Source organism: Micromys minutus (genome assembly GCF_963924665.1).
Source record: "Micromys minutus genome assembly, chromosome: 10".
In the NCBI taxonomy this organism is placed as follows: Eukaryota; Metazoa; Chordata; class Mammalia; order Rodentia; family Muridae; genus Micromys; species Micromys minutus.
Genome location: NC_137979.1, coordinates 22,291,245 through 22,315,463, shown reverse-complemented (window position 1 = coordinate 22,315,463; position 24,219 = coordinate 22,291,245). Strand labels below are relative to the sequence as shown.

At 48.6% G+C, this 24,219-nt stretch overlaps 2 protein-coding genes across 4 annotated transcripts; both read left to right on the top strand.

The window, feature by feature from the left end:
- The first annotated feature begins 453 nt into the window (after positions 1-453).
- Positions 454-7,236, top strand: INCA1 (inhibitor of CDK, cyclin A1 interacting protein 1). The gene is made up of 6 exons (XM_080922381.1): positions 454-535; positions 5,171-5,284; positions 5,487-5,526; positions 5,768-5,961; positions 6,616-6,772; positions 7,009-7,236. Exons 1-6 carry the CDS (start codon positions 492-494, stop codon positions 7,150-7,152), a joined length of 693 nt encoding a protein of 230 aa, XP_080778507.1. The 5' UTR covers positions 454-491; the 3' UTR covers positions 7,153-7,236.
- Positions 7,237-7,771: 535 nt separating this feature from the next.
- CAMTA2 (calmodulin binding transcription activator 2) lies at positions 7,772-24,175 on the top strand. Of its 3 annotated transcripts, none has more exons than XM_080923558.1 (22): positions 7,772-7,858; positions 9,288-9,382; positions 9,504-9,607; positions 11,449-11,516; positions 11,598-11,733; positions 12,257-12,328; positions 12,561-12,714; positions 12,991-13,125; positions 13,797-14,737; positions 15,717-15,843; positions 16,978-17,112; positions 18,606-18,721; positions 19,291-19,475; positions 19,791-19,869; positions 20,022-20,244; positions 20,630-20,931; positions 22,198-22,394; positions 22,643-22,826; positions 23,178-23,249; positions 23,527-23,714; positions 23,876-23,950; positions 24,040-24,175. In XM_080923558.1, exons 2-22 carry the CDS (start codon positions 9,352-9,354, stop codon positions 24,101-24,103), a joined length of 3,588 nt encoding a protein of 1,195 aa, XP_080779684.1. In that variant the 5' UTR covers positions 7,772-7,858; positions 9,288-9,351; the 3' UTR covers positions 24,104-24,175. The 3 variants fall into 3 exon arrangements, with proteins under 3 accessions (XP_080779684.1, XP_080779685.1, XP_080779683.1); XM_080923557.1 differs by having other exon boundaries at positions 7,827-7,858; positions 9,293-9,382; positions 12,242-12,328; XM_080923559.1 differs by lacking the exon at positions 12,257-12,328.
- The last annotated feature ends 44 nt before the right edge of the window (positions 24,176-24,219 follow it).

The following is a 24,219-nucleotide window of genomic DNA, read 5'->3' as shown; positions in this document are numbered from 1 at the left end:
TCAGCTGTCTTCTCCTTTGTCATGATTTTCCCCACAGTTCCACTAACCCTTAATTCCCAATATGCTACCAACCCTGAAGTCCTCCACTTCTCTGTCCCCAGTCACCAGTTCTGTGCCAAAGGCCTCTGCACATCCAGTCTCCACCTGTCAGCTTTTTGTTTTAGCACCTCGTATTTCACTGAACTTAATTTGCGTCTGTGATCTTCACTTATTCTATGCCTTGAGCTCCAGAAAATTTTCTTCTTGACAGCATCCACATTTCCTGTTGTTTTCATCTCCAAACATCTGTACATGCTCTGTTAACAGCATAGTACTACTGACTCCCTTGGAGTTATTAAGCTCTCCCATTTTTCAGGATGTCCAGTCCCCTTCCAGTCTCTAGACTTGCTGATGGTCTGATCCCCATAGCCATTATATGAGTGAATGATTCATTATCCATTATCCTCCTAGCACCAAGGAGATCCGGTCTTGCTACCTAGCCAAGTCCAGTCATGCAGGGTCAGCAAGATGGAGACAGCATCCTTCCTTTTGCCAAGTGAGTCCTCCCTACTGGGTGGGAAGGACAAGGATGGGATGGAGGGAAGATGCTTGAATTCTTCTCAGAAAGGAGTACGAAAGAGCAGGAGTCTTCAGTGCTTGGGTTTAGGGGATTGATGTTCATTTATTCAACGAATGGCTTCCTATTATTATTTTGTTTTAAGTTGCCCATGGAGGCCAGAAGGATTGTGAGGAGAGCTGGAGTGAAAGTGTGTGTGAGTCAGCTGAGAAACGAACTCACGAGCAGCATGGGTACTCTTAACCACAAGCCAGCTCTCTATCAGGTGACCGTCAAACACTAGGTCTAGGAACTATATTAGGCATTGGGGACTCAACAGTTAGTAAGATAGTGACCCTCCTCTCACAGCACTGGTGGTAGAACAGAATTATAAACATCATTACAGCTAGTTAGGAGAATGGCACAAAAAGATACTTAGTATAAAGTCATGGAAGTGAGATAAAAGGCTAGGGGTCATGGTAGAAAATGAATGTGTAGAAGTGAATTCAAAATGAAATAAACTTGGTATGTTCGAGTAACAGGTTAGGCCAATGTAATTAAAATGTGTTAACTGAAGGAAATGTGAATAAAGTTAAGAGAGTTAAACAAAAGCCAGTTCATAGAAAACTTACAGGCCGTGGACAAACTTTTATACTTTTATTCTGAAGATGGTGGGAGTGGATAGAAAGTTTAAGCTAGGCAATAAACAAGCACACCTGTTTCCTTCAACCTCATTATTGTGAAAATTTTCAAATAAATATACATAAGAAGTAGAGTTATGAATTGATGTGTTCTTTTCAGGAAGATTCAATAATTCTCACTATAGGGATTTTTTATTCACCTATCCATCCTCCTAATTTTCAATTTTTAAAGATTTCTTATTATATTTACATGTGTCTGTAAGTTTATGCACACATATATGTACAGGCGTATACCCCAGTATTGTACACATAGGTGCCAGAAGGTGAGATGTATTCTCTAGCACACTCTGCCTGTTCCCTTCTAAAATAATTCTTGTTGTTTGATTGGTTTGGTTTGCTTGCTGGTTATTTTTCTGTTTTGTTTTGCTTTGCTTTTTTCAAGGGGTTTCACTATATAGCTCTGGAACTCACTACGTAATCAGGCTTGCCTTCAACTCACAGAGCTCTGCCTGCGTCTACCTTCTGACCGCTGGAAATAAAGGCGTGTGCCACCACTGGGGAAACTTTTTAGAAGATTTTATTTATCTTATTTTATGTGTGAGGGTATTTGACAGTATGTGTGTGTACCATGTGGGTTATGGAAACTTAGTCTGGGTTCTCTGCAAGAGCAACAGTGCTTTTAATCACTGAGCTATCTCTCTAGTCGACCCAGACGGGATTTCACATTTTCTCAGAGTAGAAGCCAGCAAGTCCCAGCAATACTTATCTAGCCCCTTCCAAGGTAGGGCTACAGATTTGTAAGGGACGTTGAGCTTGTTAAATGGGTGCTGGGATCTGAATTCCAGTCCTCATGATTGAACAAGTACTAACTCCAGCCCCTTTGTTTCTGAAGTGGGGTCTTACAGTTTGGGCTAGCCTCAAACTTAATATGTAAACAAGGATGACTTTAAACTTCTGATCCTGTCCTCTCCCAAGTGCTGAGCTTACACACATGCACTAGAGGATGCTGCATCTCCTAAAGCTGAAGTCAACAGGCAGTTGAGAGCTGCCTGATGTGGGTTCTGGGAATTGAAGCTTAGTTCTCTAAAAGAACAGTAAAAGCTCTTAACCACAGAGCCTATATGATACCACTTTAAAAGTGTCAGTGGACTCAGGAGGCAAAAGAACAGATTACTTTCTCCTCCTCTGTGTAGTAGCTTCTGGGCAGGAAATAACAATAGAAGTGGGGACTGGAGAAAAGACTGGGCAGTTAAGAGCACTTGTTCTTGCAGAGGACCTGGGTTCAGTTCCCAGTACCCACATGGCAGCTAAAAACCATCTGTCACTCCAGGTCCAGAGGATCCAGTGCTCTCTTCCAGTGTCTGTGGGCATTGCACAAAGGTGGTGCTCAGACACACATGCAGACAGCATGTCTATACACATAAAATAAAAATACATCATTGAAAGTAAACATATGGGGGGTGTGTGAAAGTTCTCAGTGATTAAGAACACTAGTTGCTTTTCCAGAGACCCAGGTTCAGTTCCCAGCACACACAAAACATCTATAACTTCAGTTCCAGAGGATCTGATACACTCTTCTGGGTTCTGTTGGACACTCTATGCATGTGATATATAGACACATATACAGGTAAAACACAATATGGAATAAAAAAAATTAAAATTTCAAAAAAAATAGTACAAGTGTGTGTGTGTGTCAGAGAGAGAGAGAGAAAGAGAGAGAAAGAGAGAAGGGGGAATATTGCTATAGATGATAGGTGATCTGCATATGATCAGAAGAAAAATGGAAACACTGGTCAGATTTGGGCACTCTTCAGTTTTACAGCTCCATGGATTGGCCAGTGGACTAGATACAGGAAGTCAGGGAAAATATAACATAGCAGAATTTTGATCACAGCTACGAGACATATAAGGTGTGTCTTTTATTAAGTTGAAGGATGAGAAGATGTTGAATGGAGCCTAAGGAGGAGCCAGAGATTGAACAGATTTGGGAATATTGGCACACTGCAGATATTTAAAGTCATGAAACGGAATGAGATCACCTAAAGACAAATAGAGGTGAAAATATAAAACACCCCCTAATGTTTCACTTCTTAACGATGAGGAGGTTGTGCCGCGCATGATGGCTCACACCTTTAATCCCAGCACTCAGGACAGAGGCAGACAGATTTTTTTCTGAGTTCAGACCCAGTCTGACCTATATAACAAGGTCCAGGACAGCCAGAGTTACACAGTGAGATCATGTCTCAAAAACAACAATAAAAATCTAGAAGAATAGGTATTCAATCTGGGGACAAGAAGGTAATGACCACTGTTCTCAGACAGCTCTATATGCCCTTTCTACGTACAAGGACATTCTGTATTCTGAGATACAGAACACACAGGGTTAAACATAGTTTCTCTTTCTTGGATCCCTAGCATTGACTTAAGGGAGCCTTGTCCATCAAAGCACCTAAGCAACCAAAGCCTTCCTCTTAACTACTCTGCTTGTTAAATATTATGTTCTTTGACTCTGAAATATAGGAGCTGAGGTTCGGACTGGGCATGGTGTTACTTGTCTTTCAATCCCAGCACTCAGGAAGCAGAAGTAGGAAGATCACAGTGAGTTTGAGGTCAGCCTGGTCTATGTAGCGAGTTCCAGAACAGCCAGATAATATCTCTCAAAAAACAGGGAAGGGTAAAGAGAAAGAGAGCAGAGAGGGGGAAGGGGATGGGGGGAGGGGGAGAGAGAACTAGAAGCAGCTGAGATTCCGTGAGTTCTAAGGGTTCCACCATAGCCATCTCCAATCAAATCGGATTCATTAACCTCTTTAGTTAAGGTGGGCAAAAGGCTCTCTGTGGCTGTAGCTCAGCTAGATACAGCTTAGGTAGTACAGTGCTTTCTTAGCATTCAGGAAACTGGGTTTGATTCCCAACACTGCATTAAAAACTAGGTGTAGTGGCATATACCTGTGATTCTAGCATTCAGGATGTATATGTGCACAGGTATGTGGGTACCTGCAGAAGCCAGAAGAAAGGTTGGCTCCCATAGATCTGGAGTTACAGATCTGGGTGGGCAGTTGTGAGCCACCAAGCCTAGGTTCTGGAATTTGAACTCAGATCCTCTGCAAAAGCAGCAAGAGCTCTTAACCTCTGAACCATCTCTCCACCCCTGTGAGGCAGGAGGATCTTAAGTGCAAGGTCATCTCTGTGACAGAGCAACTTTAAGGCCATCCTGTCTTAAAGAGGGGAGAGAGATAGCATTACGATTCATGCTTTTACTCCCAGCACTCAGGAGGAAGAGACAGGCAGATCTCTAAGTTTAGGGCAGAACTCTAATCTAGATAGCAAGTTCCAGGCCTGCCAGAGCTTTATAGTGAGACCCTGTCTCAAAAGAGAAGTGGAGGGGGGGTGTAAGGGAGGGAGGGAAGGAAGGGAGAAGGAGGATGAATGAAAAGATATGGCTTGCAAGCTCCTGGATAGCTTTATGATCCCATTGAAAGAACCACCCCTGAATCCTGTGAGTGAGCAAATTCTCTCTCTTTCTTTTTTAAAGATTTGTTTATTATATACAAGTACACTGTAGCTGTCTTCAGACACACCAGAAGAAGGCAGCAGGTCTTATTACAGATGGTCATGAGTCACCATGTGGTTGGTGAGATTTGAACTCAGGACCTTTGGAAGAGCAGCCAGTGCTCTTAACCGCTGAGCCATCTCTCCAGCCCAGAGTAGAGTCTCTAAGGCAGTGGTTTGCAACCTTCCTAATGCTGCAACCCTTTAATATACATCTCGTTATGTTGTGGTGACTCCCAACCACAAAATTATTTTCATTACTACTTAATTACTGTAAATTTGCTACTGGTATGAGTTATAATGGTATTTATCTGTGTTTGCCAATGGTCTTAGGAGACCCCTGTGAAAGAGCCGTTTGACAACCCCAAAAGGGTCGAGACCCACAGGTTGAGTCCTACTGCTTTAAGGGCAGATGCAGGCAAGAGTCTACCTTGTTCATTCTCAGGTGTTCCAGAGTGGTCAGCCGATCTTTGCCCTGCAGCCTGCCTTCTCAGAATAGCAGACCAGTGCCTCAGCCTTATGGAGATACCTTCTGGGAGAATCTCAGCCAAAGGTCTAGGTGAGTAGAGAGAAACCAGGAACTGGAGGTGGAAAGGTGAGGCTATACTGTTTTTAATGATCATAAATCCTTAGTTTGGAAGTCACTTCACACCACTTGGTGGAAACTGTAGCTCCAACGGGACGTTAGGAGAGTTTATAAGAGAAATGATATTTATCAGGGTATCCTTTCTGACTCCAGCTCCTGTTTTTGTTCTTCTCAGCTCCAACTGGATGGTAGAACAGAACATTTCACCAATTCTGGTAGGACAAACTGCTTCTCAGCTGTCTGTTAAAACTGCACCCACTGCCTTCCTATCCTTAGTACCATTTATCCGTCATATTCCCCAACCAGTGTACTAAATAGGCCCTATTTTTATTGTAAATCAAGCCCCTAGATCATACCTAAGCTTCCAAAGACCCCAGATTTTCTAGTTCAGCCTAATTTCCCCTGAAACTAACATCTGTCTACCAATTTAACAACTATTCTTCCTTCTTGACACAGAGGGTTACTGGTTGCTCCCAGCCTGCCCTGCATCCTCTTGAGGGACTCCCTCCTCCTGAGAAGCTTTGGAGAAGAAAGAGAAAGAAGCTGCAATTAGAAAGAACGCAAAGGGGACCTGGAAGCATTCCAGCCCGTGTTAGAGCAGTTACTTATCATCTGGAGGACCTGAGAAGGCGCCAGGGAGTCATCAATGAGTAAGGAGGCATGGCATTGGGCCTCAGGGAGCCAAACAGGGATCAGAGGCAGGATAGTTGGAACTAAAGAAAGTTAAGAGCTTTAAGAGAATTCATTGGCACTTAGAAAGGAACTGTGTCCTTGGTGTAACTCAAGTATAATCTCTTTAATTTTTTTGTATTTAATTATGTGTATACATGTGTAGTGCATGTCACAACATATGTGTGGAGGTCAGAGGACAATTTATGGGAATTAGCCCTCTCCTTCCATCATCTGGGTCCTGACTTAGGTCATCAGGTTTGGTGACCAATATTTTTATCTGCTAAGTCATCTTGCTGACCCTCAAACATAATTTCCATATGGAAAGAAGCAATTGAGAGAAGGAAGCCGTATAAGCTGAAAGGAGTGAAATGGCCCTTGAGGACAAGAAGCACATCATTGAACCAGGGTTAATTGGGGGTTGTTGTTTGGCCCCTGGACTGAAAATTCTTGTCTGTGAAGAACAACAACAACACACACATACACACAAAAAAAAGCGCTCGGTGGGGGGGATGGTGGTGGTGAATTGAAGGTCAAATGGTAGCACCTGTGAGTTCTCAGCAACATGTGAGGAATGGAGAGGAATGGAAGCCTGACCTCCAGACATTTCTCTCCTCAATCTAATGTCTCCACAGACTGAAGAAGGCCCAGCGGGACAGCTCAGATGCCACACCTGAACTCCCAATGCTTGAAGAGGGCTGTGAACTCAGCACTACAAAATACTTTGACATGGAAGAAGAGAGGGCAACCTATTCCCAGGAAGAGAATTATTTTGCCACTCCCAGGGATCAGGTATGACTGAGAAGAACCTGGTAAGGTTAGGGAGAAAGTCAGTTTATAATCAAACGGGGCGCGGCAGAAGCCAAGAGCAAAGCCGGATAGCTGGGTTTAAGAACAAAGAGTGGTCGAGAACCTGAGTTTTTGAGGGTGTGTGCCTGAATTTAGCAATTAAGAATTCTGGAGAGAGACCTATTTTTCCATTCTTGTCTTTTTTTTACCCGATTGCTCTCAATTTCTCTCACCTACAGCTGCTTTGGTCTCCCTGGACTCCAATGGGCCAGCAGGGGACTTATGCCTCTGGGAGGCTAAGCTCTCTGGCCTACAGCACTGTTACAGCCAGAAAGGACCCCATTTGCAGTCCCCAGAGGATGGAGTTGGGGTCTGAGGAGTAGTGGAAAATCATCCAGGCCCAAGCTACAGGACCAAGAACAATTCAAACATCAAGACTCCCCATTGCTGGCTTCAAGACGGTTGTTTTCTCTCCTAACCCTGTGGTCTCCATCCCATAGTAGGCATTCAGGGCCCATTTGAGTTCCTATCCAATTGTCCTGTCCACTCACACAGCTGGGTTTTTCTCTAGGCCAGACCCTGGTCTTGTATTTTCTCTCTTCTGTTATTAAAGAGCCCCCAAGTAGTCTTGTTTCTGCGCAAGGTAGTAATGGAAGGGGAATGGAAAGGAGGACTCCTTTGATTTTCTTGAGGACCCAGTTACAATGAAGTCAAGATAGGTCCCCAAATTTGCGGAGTCTCGCCCGAGGCCAGAAGAGTTCTGCATTCTCGAGCTCTGGCCTTGGACCTTTGCCCACGCCCCAGCCTCCAGCGCCTACAGTCACGTCAATCGGCCGAGCTTCCGCCTCCGGATCCCAGTTCCTCAGCGCTATTGCCTCTTTAGGGACGGTCCAGCAACGCGTCTCTCTCGTAGACTGGCCCAGAGCCCCAAGTGTACTGACCCCAGGTCCCCTTCCCGACCCCCTTTCCCTTAATTGGGATGCCCCGCCCCGTGCGCACTGACGTCGAACGCTGCTGTCAGCCGGCGCTAGGGGGGGTCGGTTTGGGGTAGAATGGCCGCTGCCGCCGTCACCCGCGGGACCCCGGGAGGTAAGAGCTAGGGCCTCTAGCCCGCCTCTCCGCCCCCGCGCCAGGGGGCGCAGCTCCACGCGGCCCGGGTGTGGAGCGTGGCGCTGAGGACCACCGTCCTTCCTCCCCGTTCGCCCCCACCTCACCGCTTCCGTCTTCTTTCCCCGCGCCAGGGGGCGCCGCTAGACGCAGGGCCCCATCACAGATCAGAGAGTGCGGGGACAGTCCCCAGACCCTCTCACCGGGCTCCCGCACTGCCCCTTGCCTGCCAGGTGTTCATGAACTCTGCTCAGCTGTTTGTCCAGAACATCCGGGTTTGGCGGGCGGAACCCCCTTCCACCTCCGGGATTTTCTCAGGACCCCCGCCCCCTTTGGGGAGCGCACCCCACCACCGGCGACAGTCCTGTCATAGACCACCACTCTTGGGCCGGCCCATAGTCTCATCCGGTTCCAGCTCTGCACCCTGGCAAATTGCCTAGCCAGAGCTGCGCACCTGCACCCTAGGGTGAACTCCTTATCCCAACCCTAGCCTCTCTGCACACCTCCTATCCTGAATGGGCTTCCACCCCCTCTCCATCCCTGGACACCTGGCAGAGCCTCGCAGAGAGCCTCCTCCAGCTCCCATCTGTTCAAGAGGGCGGAGGCTCAGGCTGGAGCCAGAGCAGTAAAGGGGATATGGTAGGCTGGGAGCCAGAGAAGAAGCAGAGGTTGGGGAAATAGTGTTGGGGTGAAGTGAAATTCTAACTGCCAAGAGGAAGCGGCATGTCCCACCCGGAAGCTTGCTCCAACATGTCTATTCCAAATTCTCCCAACCCCTGACCAAGCTGAGAGAGCGAGTACATGAGGTCAGTTATCAGATCTACCCTTCCTCTTAGAAAAAGTCAAATAGAGAAGGAAATCGGGGTGTGTCTTCAAAGGCCCAGCTTGTTACCAGACTTAGACCTGCTTTCCTCCAGCATCCAGATTTTCCTGTCGTGCCGTCATCCTAGGACCAGAGCCCTAGCTCTTACAACTGGCCTACCATTAGCTCTAGCCTTCCTCTTTCCTTCCCAGACGCACAGAGTTCTTTTTTCTGTCTGATTTTTCTGCGGAAAAACCTACTAACTGACCTCACCTACTCTCTTTCAGGTCGGTCAGGGCCTGTGAAAATCTGGGTTAGACATGCAGGATCCAGCTTCCTGCCCTGGGGAATGCTCCAGCACTGTCAGCATCCCCCACTCACCCCTTCCTTCCTGATCACTCTGTTCTGTCTTGTCTCCCCACTCATGTTGGTTCCTGGCACTGTGTTCTTTCATCTCTGTTCTCTGGTTCTGCTGTCAGATTCTAGTTCCACATTTCCTTCATCTTTCCCCAGATATCTGCACTGAGTTCTAAACCCCTTACCTTACCTCAAGCTCTTCATCTTGGATTAATGTGGGGTCTTCTTCCATGACCTTCTCTCCTTTTCCAGCACAGACTCCCCCTCCCCCCGGCCCCTCAGGCCGGGGGTGACCTTGCCCCCTGGAACCTTCACCATGAATACCAAGGACACCACTGAGGTTGCTGGTAAGTTCTCAGTTTGGGCCCTCGATTCTTCGCTCCCCGACTCTCCCGTCCTGGTTGCACGTTTCCCCAGTGCTCTGGATTATATCTGGTTCCAACAAGCTCTTCCTCTGCTTCTCTGTAGAGAACAGCCACCACCTGAAGATCTTCCTCCCCAAGAAACTGCTGGAGTGTCTTCCTCGATGCCCACTGCTGCCTCCAGAGCGGCTTCGATGGAATACAAATGAGGTTTTCTAGGCTTTCTATTGGGACCTAGCAAACCCTGGTGGGCTGGAGGAGGTGGAGTTGCTGTGTCTATGGACAGTCATTGCTGAGCACTTTTCTAGGCCCTTAGTAGACTTGCAAAGACCTTATGGAAGTCCGTTCTCTTCAGTATAATCCATCCACACAAAACAACAGCTTAGTATTTCTTCATATTGAGCACCATGCTCTGTATCTGACCTATGTCATCTCATAAAACTCTAGATGTTAATGAAGAGAAAGTGACTGGTTTTGTTTCTATGTGTTAAGTGCTTGGTTTTGGACAGGGTATCATGTAGTCCAGGCTAGCCTCGCACTTGCTATGTAGCCAAGGATGACCTTAAATATCCAATCCTCCTGCCTCTACCACCTCAGTGCTGGGATTCCAAATGTGTGCCACAAAACTTAATTAATGAAGTTCTGGGTAATGAACCTGAGTCCTTGTACATGCTAGGCAAGCCCTCTGCTGACTGAGCTACTCCCCTGCCCTGGCTTTGAACTTGCTTCCTGCTTCCATGTCCCTGCTCAGGTGCATGTTTGTGAAGGCCGGAAGTCTACGTCAAATGTCTTTTTCAGTCATTCTTAGTTTTTGAGACAGGGACTTTAAATGAACTTGAAGCTCACTGATTTGCTGGACTAACCAGCCAGCTCTAGAATCATCTTATCTCTCTTTCCCCAGCACTAGGATTACAGGCATCAGGTATTATTCATTCCTGGCTTTTTATGTGGGTTTTGGGGATCTGAATTTACGTCCACACTTTTCTGATTGAGTCATTTCCTCAGCCCTAAATTGGCCTTTTTGAGACATGGTCTCACTTGGCCTAGAGTTCCTGATCCTCCTGCCTTAGTTTTTTGAGTGCTGGGATTACAGGTATATATCCCACATGCATGTCTAAGAGTCTGTGCTTTTTACCACCTTTTGGAGGATACAGAATTCTTGTCATACCTTCTGTATTCTGTGTACATGTATGTACCCTTGCATGTAGTTGGTGATTGGTGATTATTGATTGAGTACTAGAATTATCTGTAAAGCTGGGGGGCAGTGGTTCACACCCAAAATCTTAGCACTCAGGAGGTAGAGGTAAATGTGACCATCCTGGTCTACATATTGAGTACAGGGCAGGCCAAGGTTATGTAGTGAGACTGTATTGTCAATAAAAATGGGTGTGTTTGCATATGGTTATTTTAAGTGCTAAAGAGCCTTCATGAAGTTCAGAGAGGCAACAGGGCTTCACAGAGCATCTGGGAAGCATCAAAGATACTTGGAATTTCCAGACTTAGAGAGGCACTCCCATGGTCCTGTAGGTGTGCAGGGCATTAACGTGAAGGGTGTGATTGATGGAGATCTGCTCAGGAAGCCGCCATTGAAGCCATCTGGCAGGACCAGTGGTTTGAATTTGAGTAACCATTAGGAATAATTGTTTGATACTTTGTCTGAGCCTTATCAGTGTCAAAGGATTGATGGTTCTCACATAGAAAGTACCTAATGTGAAGAAAGGATAAAGTTGAAACTGGCCCCATGGTATAGGCTCCAGCAGGGAGAGAGATAAGAGGTTAGGTTGGTGTTTTTCTCCTCCTGGTACTTGAGCCTGGGGCCTTGCACATGCTAAAACAAGCATTGTCTTTTTCTGTTACTCAGCTACATCCCCAACCCAAAGTCAGGTTTCATCTGAGGTAGAACCTGCTGCTCCTAAGAGAGCTCTGAGCTCTGTGAGGCCTTGCTGGGTTCAGATACCTGGAAGAGCCTTACAGTAGGTGACATACCTCTGCAGAGGTCCTGAGACAGTGACCAAGTGGGGACACCTACCCAAGTGCTTCTTCTCCTACAGGAGATTGCATCCTACCTGATCACCTTTGAGAAACACGATGAGTGGCTGTCTTGTGCCCCAAAGACAAGGTGAGAAAGCTCTCCAGTGTGAGGAGTAACAGATCCTGGGCTGTGTTTACAAAACTCAAGCCCCCTCACCCCGATTTCCAGGCCTCAAAATGGCTCCATTATCCTCTACAATCGTAAGAAGGTGAAATACCGGAAGGACGGCTACCTTTGGAAGAAGCGGAAGGATGGGAAGACTACCCGAGAGGATCACATGAAACTCAAGGTCCAGGGCATGGAGGTAAGAGCCCTTGCCCACACTCCAGCCTGTCAGGGTGTGCGGCTGCTGTCTGCCCTCCCCTCTGCCAGCCTTCTCTCAGCAGTCTGGATCAGCTGACTGATGGCTGAGCTCACTCTCAGCTGCCCATGTACCCTTCATGGCCCAGCTTTCTGACATGTGGATGGTCCCCTCATTCCCTTGCGTTTCCCTCAGGGATCCAAGTGGTGATATTCTAAACACAGGCTTCTCTTCCCAAGCCCATGTCCTTCTGCACCTCCTCTCTACCCTTAGATTTCTTCCCCACATCTCAAAGTGGGTCTTTTTTGTAAGACCCCACTCCCTCCCAACTCCTCTGTTCCCTTCTCTGTGTCCCTCAACCATAACTTAAAGCCTGCTGGAATTTGGAAGGGATGGGAAGAAGGTGGGGGGAGGGAGGACTGAAGAGGAACTGGTGGAAAGATTGGGATTCCTGCAAAGGAACTGAACAGAGGAAGAGTTGGGGAGCAGACTAGCCCTCCCCCCACCCCAGCCTGTCTCCTGGCAGTGTCTCTATGGCTGCTACGTTCACTCTTCCATCGTCCCCACATTCCACCGGCGCTGCTATTGGCTGCTCCAGGTAAGAACTGAGAACTCAGCCAGACTTCTGACTCTCTGAGGAAAATGGGTTCTCAGAAGATGAAGTGAAATAGATTTTGAGTGGGAAAAGCAGAAAGGAAATTAGGGATAGAACATGATAGAAATTGGGGGTGACTAGAGTTGGGGTGATGCTCATAAGAAAGTGAGGACTAGGAGGCTAAGCTCTTGAGGCCTAAGACCCCATGGCTCTCTGTGTGCCTTTGTGCTCCCAGAACCCTGACATCGTCCTTGTACACTACCTGAACGTCCCAGCCCTGGAGGATTGTGGAAAGGGCTGTAGCCCCATCTTTTGTTCCATTAGTAGCGACCGACGAGAATGGCTGAAGTGGTCACGTGAGGAGCTATTGGGACAGCTGAAGCCCATGTGTAAGGAGCAAGCAGGGATGAACTCTAAGAGAGAGAGTGGAATTTCCAAAAGTGCTGGGGTTCTGTACCGAAACCCCTGGGTAACTATTTCTCTCTAAGCCAGGAGGGCACTTTCCTGTTTGGATTCTGGATACTGAGCCTGTGCAGCCTAAGCTGTGGGATATGGAGAGGGGAGTGAGAGACAGCTGTGGGCTATGTCTGAGCAGTTTCAGTTTGCAGGAACCATCAAGGAGGTACTTTGGAAGTCTCACCATATTTTCCCCAAATCTCCTGTAGTTCATGGCATCAAGTGGAGCTGTGGGAATGGGTCAGAGGAATTCTCTGTGGAACAGTTGGTGCAACAGATCTTGGACACCCACCCAACCAAGCCAGCACCCCGAACCCATGCTTGTCTCTGCAGTGGGGGCCTTGGTAAGTGACCCCAAATCTGGAACTCTTCCCATTTAACCACATTGCTTAGTAACCGCCCTGATGAAATTTGCATACTAATTTGCAAGTCTTTGCATGTCCAAAAAGATGGCCCAGATGAGCAGAGAAATCTTTATCTGGGAGCGCTGGCCCCAGAAGTGTGTATGCTACCATCCTGGCAGTCCACAGCTCTCTGCCGACTGCTTTCAGTAATTCCTCCCCCCCCCCCCCAGTACCCCAGACCGCCAATTACACCAACCTTAGGTTTGACCCTATTTGGCTTCTGTCCCCTTGCTCTGCCTTTAGCTACTGCTATCAGCTACTGCCTCAAGCCAGGACCTCCCTACTCTGTTCTCTAGTCCTGTTCTTTTTGAGGAGAAACTGAAGAGAGGGGAGGGGGAGACCCACTTTGATGCCTCCTAGTGGTCATAATCAGTATTACACTGTAGGTTTACTCTGTGTGTGTGTGTGTGTGTGTGTGTGTGTGTGTGTGTGTGTGTGTGTGTGTGTGTGTGTGTGTGCGCGCACACGTGCGTAGTGGTAGGGGGTGGGAGTGGAATGGGATGGAGGTGAGAAGTGGAAGGGGTTGGGGGTCAGAGGGTGTTTCCAGGAAGGGACTGCTGGAAAAAGAATGAATCTTCTTCCTTCTCTTCTTTCTACTCTCTCCACTCCAGGTTCCGGGAGCCTGACGCACAAATGCAGTAGCACGAAGCACCGCATCATCTCTCCCAAAGTAGAGCCTCGAGCTTTAACCCTGGCTTCTATATCCCACTCCAAGCCCCCTGAACCTCCGCCACTGATAGCTCCACTTCCTCCAGAGCTCCCCAAGGCACACACCTCCCCATCTTCCTCCTCTTCTTCCTCCTCCTCCTCAGGATTTGCAGAACCCCTAGAAATCAGACCTAGCCCTCCTACCTCTCGAGGGGGTTCATCAAGAGGAGGCACTGCCATCCTTCTCCTAACAGGACTAGAGCAGCGTGCTGGGGGCCTGACACCCACCAGGCACTTGGCTCCACAGGCTGAGCCTAGACCTGTGAGCTTGGCTGTGGTTGTAGGTTCTGAGCCTTCTGCACCCCCAGCTCCTCCCAGCCCTGCTTTTGACCCTGATCGTTTCCTCAACAGCCCCCAAAGAGGCCAGACATATGGAGGGGGCCAAGGGGTAAACCCAGACTTCCCTGAGGCAGAGGGCACTCATACTCCCTGTCCTGCCCTGGAACCTGCTGCTGCCCTGGAGCCCCAGGCAGCTGCGCGAGGTCTCCCTCCACAGCTGGGAGCAAGTGGGAGAAGAGGAAACAAATTCTTTATCCAAGATGATGATAGTGGGGAGGAACTCAAGGGTCCGGGAGCGGTGCCACCTGTACCTTCACCCCCTCCTTCATCCCCATCGTCCCCTGCTGCCTTGCAGCCGTCAGGCAGGGCAACAAGAGGAGAAGCCTTGTTCGGAGGCTCTGCTGGCAGCACCAGTGAGCTAGAGCCCTTCAGTCTTTCATCATTCCCAGACCTTATGGGAGAACTCATCAGTGATGAAGCTCCAGGCGTCCCTGCCCCAACCCCCCAGCTCTCTCCTGCTCTCAACACCATCACAGACTTTTCCCCAGAGTGGTCCTATCCAGAGGTGAGTCAGGTGTTTCTTCTCCCATTAGTTCTTGGATTTTTCAAAATGAGTTTTATTAACCCTGTGACCTGCTTTGTCTCACAGCTTTCGTTTATTTGCCTTTAATGTTAGGAATCTAATCCAGTTTATTAGGCTTATACTCTGCCATTAGGCGATTCTGCCAAGTCCTTCCTTCCTCCTGGCTCTCCCAACCTTTACTTTTATGTAAGCTACAGTTTTTCCACATACCTTTTCCCATGACTTCCCCTTCCCATGTTCCCAGAGCCCCTTCAGGGACGTCATTCTTGGTGACTGTTTTAAGGGGAGGATACAGGGGCCTTTAATCCTGGACACACACACACATACACACACTTACACAAACACATACACACACTTACACACACATACACACACTCACACAAACACACACATACACACACTCACACAAAAACACACACATACACACACACACTCACACTGAGATGCCTGCAGACTGGGCAGATGAGGGACTGAGCAGGCAGCAGTGGAAAAGTTCTACTTTGCTTGGAGAGGGAATGGGGAACTGCAATGGAGGGAAGCAGCTCAGCAGCAGAACTGACTCTTGTGGGGAGCCCCCAAGTTCTGCTTCTTGGTAGACTTAGAACATTCTAGTAAAAGGCTGAAGGTGAAGTTCAGTGGTTTAACGTTTGCCTAGCATAGACAAGGCCTTGAGCTTGGCCTGGATCCTCAGCACTGAGAAAAGTTTTGGTTTTGTTTTTTTTTAGACATGGGCAAGGTGGGACATGCTAATCCCAGTACTCAAGAGACAGAAGCCAAGATGATCAGGAATTCTAGGCCATCCTTAGCTACATATTAAGTTTGAGACCACCCTAAGCTACTTGAGATTCTATTTAAATAAAAAAAAAAAAAACCACAAAAAACAAAAAGGAAAGTTTGTTCTGATTAGACAAATAACCACTTGGCCCAACTCTAGGTATGTGACTGTGATTTGTATCTGCAGGGTGGGGTCAAGGTGCTTATCACAGGCCCTTGGACGGAGGCCGCAGAGCATTACTCCTGTGTCTTCGACCACATCGCCGTCCCGGCCTCCCTGGTCCAGCCTGGTGTCTTACGCTGTTACTGCCCTGGTATGGAGACTGGGAATGAGAGGGGAAGGGACTGCATTACAGACAGCTAAGATGGGGAAGATCTCCAGCTTCCCAGGATGCACTGGGAACAAATAGGTCATTCTGAGGACAAAGACCCCTCCCAGCCTTGAAGCACAGTGTACAGTTCCCCTGGCAGATAGGAGAGCTTGTCCTCAGTGTCAGCAAATCTAGCATCTGATCTAAGCCTACTTGTTAGCTAACCAGTGATCTCTAAAGTTCTATACCTTCCTTGTGTTTCCTTCTTCAAAGGTTAAGCATTTAGCCAAAGGGATCTCTACTGTCTACACTGTCTACACTGTCTCTGTAGCTTAGATGGAGCCAGGGTCTTCTACACCAATCCTGGGAGTCTCATCGACCACATGTGCCTATTTAATTAAAATCTGTTTTCTCGGGCACACCATATTTCAAGTGCTCAATCACCACACACCCCAGTGCTCCCAGGCTGAGTATTTTAGATATAGAGCATTCCCATCACTGTAGAAAGTTCCGGACAGCAATGGTCTAGACTGACATGCCTCTATCCTGCCACTGCCCTTCCCTGCAATCTAACACTCAACAGTTGCCTTCCTTGGGGGTGGAGGGGGGCTGCATTGTATTCTCTCTTAGTCTCCACAGCCCCAGTCAAAGGGGAGGGAGTAAGAAAGGAAACAAGAATAAGATTGGAGAAGGCATCAGGGAAAGTCTCAGGCTCTTGTCTGGAGGTTGAAATGTGGCAGCTTTATCCTCAGGTGGTAGACATTGAGACTCTGGATACAGCTCCTTTGGACACTGCTGGTAAACAGCCAGATTCCTTTTCCTGCATTTCAGTAAGGGTCATGACCTCTGAATTCTGGACTAAAGGATTAAAGGAGTAACCATCACATTTGCTGAGCAACACCCTTAACTTGAGGGTCTACATGCAATAATTCTCTGGTCCACATAAGGTATTAAACTGTTGAATAAAGAGTCTCCCCTCCCTGTTAGTGCAAATGCTACACACTGAAGCTAGGGATCTCTCGGCCTGCAGCAAGGGAACAGGAGAAGTATGGAATAGTCATTATTGGCTCTGATATAGCTAACCAGCCAGGAAAAGAACCAAGGAAAGAGCCCTTCTTCCTGACCTCTTCTCCCCAGCCCATGAAGTAGGGCTGGTGTCTTTGCAGGTGGCAGGGCGGGAAGGCCCCCTCTCTGCTTCCGTGCTCTTTGAGTATCGAGCCCGTCGGTTCCTGTCTCTGCCTAGTACCCAGCTCGACTGGTTGTCACTGGATGGTAAGTACTGTGCCCTTTGACCCAAGGTCTTAGGCATGACATGTTTGTATGCAAGTGGTGCAGACATACATGTGGGCAGAACTCCCGTACATATAAAGTAAAAATTAAAAGAGCTAAGAAACTCTAGGTTTCTTATTTTTATGTTTTTCTTTTGGATGATAAAGATGCTTTCATTATAGGACTGTTAGAAATTACAGAAAAAAAACCAAAAACATGGAGATGTGTAATAGCATTGGCGTAGCTGTTATTAAACATTCTCTCTTACCCACAGGGGCATATACAAATCCATATGCTTAGATGTGGGTCTAGTTGGTCCTGTTTCTGCTTTTACTTGTTTCCTTTCCTGGAGCTCTGAGAATTCTATCTGAGCCTGCTGCTTCCTCAGAGTTTGCTTTTCTTCCTCTTGGTAAATCTGTTATTTCACGGTTCTTCTCAGATATGCTATCATCTGTACTTACATGCATGTCTGTGTGTGCACTTGCACACATGTGTGCAGGTGTGCGTGCACGAGTGTGTGCATGCTCGGGCGAGAGTTACAGTTGTCACATAGTCTTAGCAGTGCTGGGTTGTCTGTGTGGTTTTAATCTGCCCTTCTTGGACCGTGGCAGTCTTTCTGCTCTGGCTGCTCATCACTTTTTTCTAATATTGCACCATCTCTCTGCCGGGCCTCCTCTCTTCTTCCCAGTTCCCTTGAACTCCATCTGATCATGCTTGTCTTCTTTTCTGGTCCCTGGGCTGGGACTTCTGGCTCCGCTCTCTTTCCTCACTTCTTTCTGTTCCCGTCTGTCCTGAATGTCTGCTCATCAGTCCCTTCTGTCATGGCGCTGTGGAACATCCCGTCTCCACTCCCCTCCCACCTCCTCTCCTTGTCCTTACTTGATCTCAGAAGGGGACGGATAGAGCTCATGTTCATGTGTGCGCATATGTGTGTACAGATTTGTGTATGGAGTTGGGGAGGAAGAAGATGACCATAGCAGTCCATCTCTGTCCCTCTCCCTCTCCACCCATCCTCTGTGGACAGCTGCAGGGGGCCTGCTGGAGTAGACAGTGCTTTTCAATTATAGTCTTTGGGGTACTGGTTAACCTAGGAGGGAGACCTTGGAAAACTTCAGCCCAGCATGGGGGACAATGATAGAGTCTGGAGCAAGAACTTGGGGAGCATGTTGTTTAGGAAAAGGCTGGAAGAGGACATGCCAATATGTGGCTTGGTTAGCTGAGGACCAGATGGGCCCTGGGGAATTCCTACTGTCTATATTAAAGGAAACAGCCTTGACTCTTAATTCCTGCTCTAGTCGATGAGACTAAGAGCACTAGTTGAAGACCTGAGTCTTCCTGGTGCGTTCTATTTAGATGAGTGGGGGAGGGGGTATTGTATAGAGGAAGAACAAGCTCTGTCATCCCATCCTTCAACCCCAGATCTTGAGTACAACTGCTAGTAGTGTTTCTAGCATCACACAGATCCTGTCTACTTAGCTCCCATGCCCACCCTACAGACAGCCAGTTCCGGATGTCCATCCTGGAGCGGCTAGAGCAGATGGAGAAGCGGATGGCAGAGATCGCAGCAGCTGGGCAGGCACCTGGTCAGGGTCCAGAGGCTCCTCCAATTCAGGTACTTCTAAACAAAGACCATGGTCTGCAGTGCTAGCATGACTCTCCTCACACACTTACCTCAGCCTCGTCAGCCAGTGCTCTTCCCTCTTCCTCTCTCCCCTTGCTGCACCCCCAACACACACTCTGTGTCAAGAGTGGCTATTCTGGGCATCCTTGGGGCATGACAGGCTTTGGACTATTTCTGATCTGATGAAGGATAGAAGTAAAAGTGAGGGTGAGGGAGGTATCAGGGATGTTGGGCCTAAGATCTCTATGGGTCCAGAGTCTCAGAAGGAACGGGCTAGGGAAGGGCACAGAGAAGACTCTGGCTCCTGGGGCAGAGAAACATACATGGACATGACACCAGCCAAAGCTAGTATAGAAGCACTGTGTAAGGTTGGCTCCCGGAAGAGGGCAGAAGGGTCAGATAGTGAGGCCCAGAGGGACTCAACCTAGAACCAGTGAGTTATCAGTGGTGGGAACTGTATGTGTGTGTGTGTGCATGTGTCTGTACTAAAAGCTGAAGCTGGGAAGATAACCTTCAGGACCACATACCCAAATCTCTGTGTATGGGTGTGTATACTGCAGGATGAAGGCCAGGGCCCTGGCTTCGAGGCACGGGTGGTGGTCTTGGTAGAGAGCATGATCCCACGGTCCACTTGGAGGGGTCCTGAACGTCTGATCCATGGAAGCCCCTTCCGGGGCATGAGCCTTCTGCATCTGGCTGCTGCACAGGGCTATGCTCGGCTCATTGAGACTCTGAGCCAGTGGCGGTGAGCATGGTAGCCAAGGTTGTGGCATTGCTGGGGTGGGGGTGGGGGGATGTGACACTGGGAAACTATTGAGACTGAAGCACTGGAGGATAAGAACTTGGTTCCCTGTGTGGAAGGATCAGAGGTCACTGTGGGAAGGCATGCGCTTGTGGAAGTTTGGTATTTGGAGGATTCGTAATATCCTGACTGAAGACATTAAGACATTGACTTCTTGACCGACGTAAAATGAGTCCTTCTAGTTCTGATGCTCCTACTTTGTCCCTCCATTCTGTGTGTTTAACCTGAGTGGGCTTTGTTGTTGCCCCAAACCTCTAGGAGTGTGGAAACAGGAAGTTTGGACTTAGAGCAAGAGGTTGACCCGCTCAACGTGGACCATTTCTCTTGCACCCCTCTGGTAAGGATGCTGTTCCCAAGTTCCCTGGGGGCAATGAGCAACTGGAATGGATGCTAAGAAGGAATGCAGGAAAATACCGGGGTGGGTCAGGGCCCGGGGACTAGATGCCTGGAAGAGGACAAGGCTCACATCAATCACCTTCTGTTCCTTAGATGTGGGCTTGCGCTCTGGGACACTTAGAAGCCGCTGTGCTCCTTTACTGCTGGAACCGACAAGCACTGAGCATTCCTGACTCTCTGGGCCGGCTACCCCTGTCTGTGGCTCATTCTCGGGGTCATGTGCGCCTTGCCCGCTGCCTTGAGGAGCTGCAGAGACAGGAGCTTTCAGTTGAGCACCCACTTGCTCTATCCCCACAGTCCTCTAGCCCAGACACTGGTGAGAGCTGGCTTTGGGTCCTTTTAGAGGATATAGTAAAAAAAAAAAAAAAGGTCTAGAGCAAAACTAAAGGGTGAGACAGAGATGGGGGTGGGGGATATAGGATATAACAGGACCAAGAACAGGTAAGGAAGCACTGGAGAGACTGGCTGCTCTTCAGAGGACCTGGGTTCTGTTCCCAGCACCATGTGGCAGCTCAGTGTCTGTAACTCCAGTTCTACTTACAGATATTTGGGGAAAAACTCATACACATAAATCTTTAAAAAAAAAAAAAAAGAAAGAAAGAAAGAAAGAAAGAAAAAAGGAACAGGCAGGGAAACTGATGCGTTGGGGTGAGAGACTTGAGGAGCCAGCAGCCCTTGCTCTCCTTGTTCCCTTCTCTCAGGCCTCAGCAGCGTCTCCTCACCCTCGGAGCTGTCAGAGGGCACTTTCTCTGTGACATCAGCCTACTCAAGCGCCCCAGATGGCAGTCCTCCCCCTGCTCCCCTGCTGGCCTCTGAAATTTCTATGGAGATGATCCCAGGCCAACTTTCTTCTGGTGCCCCCGAGACACCCTTACTCCTCATGGACTATGAAGCCACTAACTCCAAAGAGTCTGCTCCCTCCCCTTCTGGCCTCCCACTAGCCCAGGACGATGGGGCTGCTCCAGAGTGTGCTGACAGCTCACCAGCCGTGGATGTGATCCCGGTATTGCTTCTGTTGATGGGACTGGATTCAAAAGACTAGGAATGGAGCTGGGTACAGAGGATGGGTGACACACATTTTCATGAAGCACAATCAACTTGGCTGCAGTTTTAGAATGACCATTTGCTTTCTGGGTACAGGCCCAGGACCTCTTTGCTTAGTTCCTTGCAGACTTTGAGATTTGGCACTCATGAGGTAGGAGAGGTTAAGAATTCTGGGAATATCTTCACTTAGAACTGTACTGTTGTAATGACCTGTGTACCCATGAAGGGCAAGGTTCTTTTTGTTTTGTTTTTTTTTTTCAAGAGAGGGTCTCACCATGTAGCTCTGGCTGTCCTAGAACTCACTATGTAGACCAGCCTAGCTTTGAACTCAGAGATCCACCTGCCTCTGCCTCTTGAGTGCTGGGATTAAAGATGTGCTCCACTACACTCAGCTGAAGAAAATGTTCTTAAGAAACAAGGTATGAGGGCAGCTAGGAAGTGTGTCTGAGTAGAGATTGGCAAGAAGAAGACACTTGACAATGACTGGAGGAGGAAGAAAGCTTGCCCATGGTAAAGTTAAGGAAGGTTTTACATAATGAGCTAACGGGAACAAATCCTTATTTACAGCCAACTGCTAACACCTGTGGACATACTGCTTTGGAAAGGCTAAGTCTAATTAGAAAGCTGTATGAGTACATAAAAACATGAACTCCATTATCAGGAGGGGCAGGAGGATCTCTGAGCTCCAGGCCAGCCTGGTCTACATAGTGAGTTCCAGGACAGCCAGGGCTACATAATGAGATGCTGTCTCAAAACAAAACTCCACAAGGGCAGCATCGTGGAGTATGGCAGCGGGAAATACTATAGGCCTTACAGCTGGCTATTCCCCAGAGTGTTAGTGGACAGTAAGCCCTAGGCTAGTTAGTTCTTAGAGACCTGCAGCAAGTGGAGTGGTGAGCTTGGGCTAGGCCTGTGGAGATCTATATTGGTCGTGTTGTATGGAATGGGTCCAAGTGGGAGAGTAGACAATCTAGAAAGGCGCTGAGATCTTCACCCTTTGTATCTTGTGTTTGCTAGGACGTAAGAGCACAGAGGGCTGTGTCCCTCAGAGGCAATCAGTAAGATGAATGAGGAACTTCAGAACTGGTGATGGGAAAGCAGCCCCTGAGGCCTTGGCTGCTGGTATCTAGAAAGGAAATAGGGAGTAGGGCTAAAGCTACAGCTTAGGCTATGCTGGAACATGGATAGTCAGGGCTCCAGAGTTCACACATCTCCCTTCATCCAGGTGGACATGATCTCCCTGGCCAAGCAGATCATCGAAGCCACACCAGAGCGGATTAAACGAGAGGACTTCTCAGAGTTCCCGGAAGCTGGAGCCTCACCAAGGGAGCACACAGGCACTGTGGGGCTCAGTGAGACCATGTCCTGGCTAGCCAGTTACCTGGAGAATGTGGACCATTTCCCCAGCTCAGCCCTTCCTAGGTGACCAGCTCAAAATAAAGCCTCCCAATTCTTTTTCAGGGAAGGGAGGGAGGAAGTGGGCTTCCTCATAGCTAAGGCATAGTTCTAGCTAAATCCTGGAGTGTTTGAGAAGAGGTCTGAGCAGGCTGGTGAACTCTAGAGCCACCCTTTGCAGACTCTGTTGCTGAAGATCATCCTTAACAGCCACCTCTAGCTAGGGTAAGAGGGATTTAAGATGCTTGCAATATCATTTTCCTTATCCCCCACAGTGAGCTGCCCTTTGAACGAGGTCGCCTGGCTATCCCTCCAGCACCTTCCTGGGCAGAGTTCCTCTCTGCATCGACCAGTGGCAAGATGGAGAGTGACTTTGCCCTCCTGACACTCTCAGATCATGAGCAGAGGGAACTGTATGAGGCAGCACGAGTCATCCAGACAGCTTTCCGAAAGTACAAGGTCAGAGCCTAAGTTCTTGGGATAAATTATCCTTGACCAAGGAAGACTGTGGGCTCCCATTGCTTTTGTAGAACAAGCATTCATCCAGAGGCCTTAAATAGGAATGAGAAAGAATTGGGGGGAGGGGTCACAGTACTTGCCACCAAGCCTGACAACCTAACTGCGATCCCTGGAATTGGAAGAGAAGAACTGACTGCTTCAAGTTGTGTTCTCATGTCCTATACTCACACAAAAGAAATAAGTGTTTTTAAAAAGTTTTAAGGAGGAGGCTCTGGGAGGAAGGAAGAAGTCCAGAGTCTACTTAGTGGGCTGTGAGAAGCTCAGATGAGGCAACTCCTTCTCTTCCTTTAGGGTCGGAGGTTGAAGGAACAGCAGGAGGTGGCTGCAGCGGTGATTCAACGTTGTTATCGGAAGTACAAGCAGGTTAGAGCATTTTGTCTTAAGTATACCAACGCATGCCCATATGTCCATCCAACCTGTCTGTGCTATAGAGCCCTAACTCCCCCTCTCTTTCCACAAGCTGACCTGGATTGCGCTTAAGGTATTAGGCATGAGATCTGGGTGTGAGTAGTCTGATTCAGCTGTCCGTGTGTGGGTCAGAGAAGGGGATCGGCATCAACCTAATTGAAGGGTGACCTTCAGAGATTTGGGTTTCTGTCTCTCCATTTTCAGCTCCTGTCCCCCCTCTCCTTCCCTGCAGTTTGCACTCTATAAGAAAATGACTCAGGCGGCCATCCTGATTCAGAGCAAGTTCCGAAGCTACTATGAACAGAAGAGGTTTCAGCAGAGCCGCCGAGCAGCTGTGCTTATCCAGCAGCACTACCGCTCCTACCGCCGCAGGCCCGGGCCTCCTCACCGGCCCTCAGGCCCCCTTCCCGCTCGAAACAAGTAGGGACCGCCCATGCCCGCCCCTCTACAGCCCTCTACTTACCTCTTTGTTAATGCCCACTCCCTGTTTTCTTCCAGCCCTTCTGCCTTTCCCTACAATGGTCTTAAAGTGGGGGACTGGGGGTGTCTGAGTTTTATAAGGTCTCCCTCTTTCCCACCAGGGGCACCTTTCTCACCAAGAAGCAGGACCAGGCAGCCCGGAAAATAATGAGGTTCCTGCGGCGCTGCCGACACAGGTCCTAACCCCTTACCTCTCTGGATCTGTCTGCCCTGTCACCTTTTCTGATCCATCAGCCTCCTCTGACTCATCTCTGTCTCTCCGCAGAATGAGGGAATTGAAGCAGAACCAGGAGCTGGAGGGGCTGCCCCAGCCAGGACTGGCCACCTGACCTCTCCACTGCCTTTCTCCACACCCTGGGGGCCCCTTCTGGCTATCTAAACAAGGAGAGGGCTTTCGGGACTAGGGGAGCCCCCTGTCGGCAGCTCTTCCCCCTTCACCTTTTTG

Bases quoted from the DNA above. Each gene is read 5' to 3' on its own strand.
- INCA1 (XM_080922381.1), top strand. From the start codon at position 492: ATGCAGGGTCAGCAAGATGGAGACAGCATCCTTCCTTTTGCCAA. The intron at 5,285-5,486 runs GTGAGTAGAGAG...TGTTCTTCTCAG, and splicing joins AATCTCAGCCAAAGGTCTAG to CTCCAACTGGATGGTAGAAC. The intron at 5,527-5,767 runs GTAGGACAAACT...TTCTTGACACAG, and splicing joins AGAACATTTCACCAATTCTG to AGGGTTACTGGTTGCTCCCA.
- CAMTA2 (XM_080923557.1), top strand. From the start codon at position 9,352: ATGAATACCAAGGACACCACTGAGGTTGCTG. The intron at 9,608-11,448 runs GTTTTCTAGGCT...CTTCTCCTACAG, and splicing joins TTCGATGGAATACAAATGAG to GAGATTGCATCCTACCTGAT. The intron at 19,476-19,790 runs GTGAGCATGGTA...CCAAACCTCTAG, and splicing joins GAGACTCTGAGCCAGTGGCG to GAGTGTGGAAACAGGAAGTT.